The following is a 6169-nucleotide window of genomic DNA, read 5'->3' as shown; positions in this document are numbered from 1 at the left end:
AGAGAGGGGGAGATTGAGAGGGGGGGAGGGAGAAAAACAGTTCACCTACAGGACACATGGTGGAATAATTTGGAGGTGTGTAATAGTTATTTCAATTAAATTCAAAAGATTTTATTGGCATTGGGATCATATGACCACATTGCCAAAGCAAGTGAAATAGATAATAAACAAAAGTGAAATAACAAATCTGACATAAACTCACAAAAGTTTCAAAGGAACAGAGACATTTCAAATGTCATATTATGTCTCTATACAGTGTTGTAACGATGTGCCAATACTTAAAGCACAAAAGGGAAAATAAATAAACATGAATATGTGTTGTATTTAGAATGGTGTTTGTTCTTCCCTGGTTGCACTTTTCGTGTGGCAACAGTTCACATATCGTCTTTCTCTGACACTCCCACGTCTCAACTCCTACCTGCAACTCTGACCCCCCACCCCCCCCCCCCCCCCCCCGACTCCCCTCCCCCTAACAACCCTCCCCTTGCCTCCCCTACCCCTGCAACCCCACTAAACGCCATATAGTATCAACCTCCAATGACACTATAAAAGAGAGGGAAAGAGAGTAAGCAAGAGAGAGAGGGGGAGAGTACAGCTATGAGTACAGCTATGAGGGTCAGGCAATATATTAACCTTTACTTATCTATAGTCATGATACTGAACTCCTCGTCTCTGAGCCTTCAATTGAACTACTCCTCTGCCTTGTCCACTTCCTCGTCCTGTCGTCTGCGGGAGCATTTCAGTCTGAATGGGATGTACCAGAAGGGTGATGTGATTCTGGGAGGTCTGTTTGAGGTCCACTACTTCACTGTGTTCCCTGAGCTATCTTTCACATCAGAACCCAAGCAGCTCTACTGTGAGGGGTGAGTATTCATCTACTGGACTGGACTGGATGTGTGTCTGCACCTCTCCTAAAAAGGACAGATAGACATCCCTTCTATAAGAAGCCTCACTATGATCAGTTTTAACCAACCCTGACCTACTGGGTTCTTGTTACATTGGTGAATAGTACATTGCGGTTTCAAAATATATGTGAATAAATTGTGTGTATTCCATTGTTTTCTATCATTATTCCTGTTTTCTAAGCAAATTTACCTTTAATTAAGATAAAGCTATTTTATTATCTATCCTTGACAAAAGTAACTTGTTTTCTCCTCTCAACCCCTTATGACAACACTCTCTCACACACCACTTAAGAGGTGCACAGGGTTCAACACATCTAGAGCGATTTAAAACATTTACAAATTGATTGAATGTTCCTTTTCAGTTTTACCAGTTGTGGTTTCCAGCAGGCCCAGACTATGGCGTTTGCAGTAGATGAAATCAACAGAAACCCTGACCTTCTGCCAAACATCAAGCTCGGATACCAGCTCTACGACAACTGCCTGAAGCTGGGAGTAGCGCTCCGTGCTGCCATGTCATTGGCCAGTGGGACAGAGGAAGAGTTCCTATTGTATGAGACTTGTTCTGGGTCACCCCCGGTGCTAGGGATTGTGGGAGACCCAGGGTCCACACACTCCATAGCCATCTCCAGTGTCCTAGGGCTGTTCCGGGTTCCCATGGTAAATCAGAAAGAATAGAAAGATGACATCATTATTGGAAATGTCCTTCTTGTATTGGTCTTAAATGTGTCTAGGCATGAAACCTTTCTATTTCATTAATTATTTGAAGAAAATAGAATTAATCATTTTATATTTCTCTCCATCAGGTGAGTCACTACTCCACATGTTCCTGTCTGAGCAACCGGGGAAAATACCCATCCTTCTTCAGAACCATCCCCAGTGACGCCTTCCAGGTCTGTCTCTAGAAGGCTACAATGACATAATTACACAGTGAACCGTCAGCTCCCATGTATACTCACTATACCCTTTATACTGTGTAATGGCATCACAGGTAAATAAAAGGTTCAATAAATGAAAAAAAGCTTAGATAAGGCTAAATAAAAGGTGACAAAAATAATGTATGTAATTTATGTTGATCTCTCTATACTCTTCAGTCTCTGTAATAACATCAGTAATGTCTAATCTCTGTTGATGTGATCTCAGGTGCGAGCCATGATCCAGATCCTACGTCGGTTGGGTTGGACCTGGGTGGGACTGGTGTTCAGTGATGATGACTATGGAGTTCATGCTGCCCGGTCCTTCCACTCAAGCCTGGCCGAGTCAGGGGGCTGTGTGGCCTATTCCCAGGTCCTGCCCAAAGACAACCGCCCCACTGAGCTGCAGAGGATCGTGGGAGAGATCAAGAGCTCCTCTGCTCGTGTGGTGGTGGTGTTCTCCAACGAGGCCTACCTGCTCCCTCTGGTGGATGAGGTTCAGAGAAAAAAAATATTTGTAATACCATTTAGCAGATGCTTTTATCCAAAGACACTTACAGTCAGTGATGTGTGCATATATTTTACATATCGGTGTCCCTGGACAGTTAGTGCATCCATCCTCAGATATCTAGGGGGGGACAACCACACATCACTGAATTAGTAAGTATGTTTTATCATCAAATGCATTCTACAGACATTATTACAGCCATAACAGCCATAACAGCTGTAGGATGTTACCCCTCTCACAAACAACAGTGTATAAAAGTGTTACAGCGTATTACCATTGGGGTGGTCTGATTATAAAATATAAATCCCGTTTTTCAAGGTGGTGGTGCAGAATGTGAAGGGTCTCCAGTGGATCGCCAGTGAAGCCTGGAGCACTTCCTCTGTGTTTCACACCCCCCGTCTCATGCCCTACCTGGGGGGTACCCTGGGTATCGCCATCCGTCGTGGAGAGATTCCCGGCCTCAGGGACTTCCTGCTTAGCATCCGCCCCGACGACCAACCTGACAATAACCTTGGAAACAACATGGTGAAGATTTTGTTGTCTTTTAACTCCAACAATTTAATTACTACATACATTATATTTAAAACATTTCTAAGGCTACTTTGCCTACAAATACTACATTACAGAAGATAAAAACTAGTGTTCCTCTTTAACATTTCCTTCTCTGTTCTGGTAAGGTGAGACAGTTCTGGGAGGCTGTGTTTGGGTGCAGGTTGGAGCCCCCAGCAGGTTGGGTGGAGGCTGGGGGTGATGTATGTACAGGTCAGGAGGACCTGAGGGATGTGGAGACCAACTGTGGGGATTTATCTGAGCTCAGGCCGGAGTATAACGTGTATAAGGCAGTATACGCCCTGGCCCATGCCCTGCATGACCTACTGCAGTGTGTGCCAGGGAGAGGACCTTTCAGTGGGAACCGATGTGCCAGCCTACAGAGACTGGAGCACTGGCAGGTGGGATATATTCCTACTCAAGCACACAAACACTGTTTTCTAAGTCAAGGACCCCTGACCTCATACTGTCTTTTGTCTACATAATCTCCTCCTCATTCCTCTCTTCCCTCTGTTCCCTCCATCCCCCTCCTCTGACCAGTTGGTCCATTACCTGCAGAGGGTGAACTTCACCACAGGGTTTGGCGATCACGTTTCTTTCGATGATAACGGGGACGCCTTGGCCATCTATGACATCCTGAACTGGGTGTGGCTCCAGGACGGGAGCATAGAGGTGAAGACTGTGGGTGTGATTGACGAATCAGCCCCCACAGGACAAGAGCTCACACTGGACGAGGACAGAATTTTCTGGAATTTTGAGTCAAAAAAGGTAATTTGTAAAGTTATATAGCTACAGAGCATATTTCACTACTGCAACAGAAACAGTGTAAACTCATTATCAGTGGAGGGCAAAGAAGCATTAAATATGGGTGTGTAAATATGGGAGAATAAATATGGGCATATAAAAGTCTGATGTTCTCCCTCCTAGGACGTCATTGTAAACAAGAATTTGTACTTTAACTGACTTGCCTATTTAAATAAAGGTTAAATTCCCCCTCACCTTCGTCCTTATAGCCCCCACGATCAGTGTGCAGTGAGAGCTGTCCCCCAGGCACCCGTGTAGCCAGGAAGAAGGGGGAGCCTGTCTGCTGCTTCAACTGCATCTCCTGTGCTGAGGGAGAGGTCAGCAACACCACAGGTCAGTGAAATTAATATCATTTAAAGAATTTGAGGGTGGTTTGGGGCTGTAGAAAAGGTTTTCCACATTTGCTTTGTCTGTCTTTCTGTCAGACTCTGCCGAGTGCTCGAGATGTCCAGAGGACTTCTGGTCCAGCCCGGAGCGTGACCTCTGCATCCCTAAGGGGGTTGAGTTCCTCTCCTACCAGGAATCCCTGGGACTCTCCTTGATGACAGCCTCGTTGCTAGGAGCCCTCATCTGTGCAGTGGTCCTCGGAATCTTCACCCGCTACCGGAACACGCCTGTTGTCAAGGCCAACAACTCTGAGCTGAGCTTCCTGCTTCTGCTTTCACTCAAACTCTGCTTCCTGTGCTCGCTGCTGTTCATTGGCCGGCCCCGGCTGTGGACGTGTCAGCTGAGGCATGCAGCATTTGGTATCAGCTTTGTTCTCTGTGTCTCTTGTATACTGGTGAAGACAATGGTGGTGCTGGCTGTGTTCAGGACCTCTAAGCCCGGGGGCAATGCCAGCCTGAAGTGGTTTGGTGCTGGGCAGCAGAGAGGAACAGTCCTGGTTCTCACCTCATTCCAGGCTGCTATCTGCACAGCCTGGCTGGTTTCAGCCTCTCCAACTCCACACAAAAACACGCGCTACCATAATGATAAGATTGTATATGAGTGTGTGGTGGGGTCGGTAGCAGGGTTCGGAGCGTTGTTAGGCTACATCGGCCTCCTGGCATTCCTTAGCTTCCTCTTGGCTTTCCTGGCCAGGAATCTTCCAGACAACTTCAACGAGGCCAAGTTCATCACCTTCAGCATGCTGATCTTCTGTGCTGTGTGGATCTCCTTCGTCCCTGCCTACATCAGCTCTCCTGGGATGTACGCAGACGCTGTGGAGATATTCGCCATCTTAGCTTCCAGCTTTGGCCTTCTGGTGGCGCTGTTCGGCCCAAAGTGTTACATCATCCTGCTGAGGCCAGAGAGGAACACCAAGAAGGCTCTGATGGGCCGGGCCACAACCAAGACATAGGGAGAATCTCAATTTAATTTCCTTGATTCCTCATGTCCTCTCTCCTCACCTTCTTCTCAAAACCCATTGGATGTGAAGGTTAGGTGGAGCGGGACATCTAACCTTCTCATTCATTGGGTTTTGAATTGGAGACCGAGGAGAGAGGACACGAGGAATCACAGAAATTAAATTGAGATTATCCCAATAGCTCAATAGCATAACAAGACGTCCTCTGCGCTGATCTGAAATATGAACACTAGGTGGGGGTACTATGCCTGCTAGGGATTTACTTCACACTCTTTCATGCAAAGAAAGGAAAGGAGACATGTATAGTAACAGAGTATGATGGTCTCAAATAGTTTGAAGTAGCTCCTTTTAGTTTCCACTTCTGTTTGTAGTTTGATGGCAATAAATCAAATCAAATCAAAGAGTTTTTATCATTCTGTTAGTACCCTAGTTATGTGTAGTAGCATGTTATTAATTATAATTTAACCTTCTGTGAGTAAATATTAATCACGTAATAAATTATTTCTTTCCCTGGGCAGTTAAGAAGGATTTTGATTTATTTAATTTGTCTATGTGTGTCGCTTTAAACTTCTAGGGGATAGGTATTCCCCGATGAGTGGGTTTCTGCATCGAATGGCTTTCGATTGAATCATCACATCGTGTGGAACAGCATAACATACCTGTTCCTTCTAAAGGATTATGCTGCCACACTTATTCATCAATGAATGAATTATTAATTAATGCAAATGTTCATTTAATAAAACAGTTTGACTTGAAAGGAGTTGCTTGTATGTGTTTTTATTGAACCGTTGAAATTTACAAAGATATTTTTATTAAAATGTCAGGAAACTGTGTCATATGGGAAAAGAGAATTACACACCTTATAAAATGTGAAAACAAATGAACAACATTTTTAATTAACCATATCTAATTTAATTTATTGGTTTTCAGAATTGACTTTCAGGGGGAAATGGATGTCATTAAAGTCTATTGATGATGGTAAAGAAAAGTCATGTTGTGATTCAGAGGAAGACGTTCTGTTCTGTTGACTCACTGTTGATTCACTGTAGACTCACTGTTGACTCACTATTGAATCACTGTTGACTCATCCGTGAGTCACTGCTGACTCACTATTGAATCATTAGAAACATACGCAACCAGCAGGGTA

At 44.6% G+C, this 6169-nt stretch overlaps 1 protein-coding gene across 2 annotated transcripts; it reads left to right on the top strand.

The window, feature by feature from the left end:
- The first annotated feature begins 580 nt into the window (after positions 1 to 580).
- Positions 581 to 5776, top strand: LOC109904923 (extracellular calcium-sensing receptor-like). 2 transcript variants are annotated; one of them, XM_031789430.1, is made up of 9 exons: positions 581 to 863; positions 1268 to 1562; positions 1709 to 1795; positions 2046 to 2312; positions 2643 to 2849; positions 3002 to 3274; positions 3414 to 3641; positions 3887 to 4010; positions 4103 to 5776. In XM_031789430.1, the coding sequence occupies exons 1-9, from the start codon at positions 598 to 600 to the stop codon at positions 5014 to 5016; spliced, it is 2661 nt and encodes an 886-aa protein (XP_031645290.1). In that variant the 5' UTR covers positions 581 to 597; the 3' UTR covers positions 5017 to 5776. The 2 variants fall into 2 exon arrangements, with proteins under 2 accessions (XP_031645290.1, XP_031645291.1); XM_031789431.1 differs by having other exon boundaries at positions 754 to 863; positions 1293 to 1562.
- The last annotated feature ends 393 nt before the right edge of the window (positions 5777 to 6169 follow it).

The sequence above is a fragment of the Oncorhynchus kisutch genome, linkage group LG15 (genome assembly GCF_002021735.2).
Source record: "Oncorhynchus kisutch isolate 150728-3 linkage group LG15, Okis_V2, whole genome shotgun sequence".
In the NCBI taxonomy this organism is placed as follows: domain Eukaryota; kingdom Metazoa; phylum Chordata; class Actinopteri; order Salmoniformes; family Salmonidae; genus Oncorhynchus; species Oncorhynchus kisutch.
The sequence above is the reverse complement of the archived record's forward strand: the minus strand, read 5'-3'. Positions and strand labels throughout refer to the sequence as shown.

What these genes read in the sequence shown, in the direction of transcription:
- LOC109904923 (XM_031789430.1), top strand. Translation starts at nt 598, where the DNA reads ATGAGTACAGCTATGAGGGTCAGGCAATATATTAACCTTTACTTATCT. An exon ending in GGCTGTTCCGGGTTCCCATG is followed by an intron (nt 1,563 to 1,708) that starts GTAAATCAGAAA and finishes TCTCTCCATCAG; the next exon opens with GTGAGTCACTACTCCACATG. An exon ending in AGAGGTCAGCAACACCACAG is followed by an intron (nt 4,011 to 4,102) that starts GTCAGTGAAATT and finishes TCTTTCTGTCAG; the next exon opens with ACTCTGCCGAGTGCTCGAGA.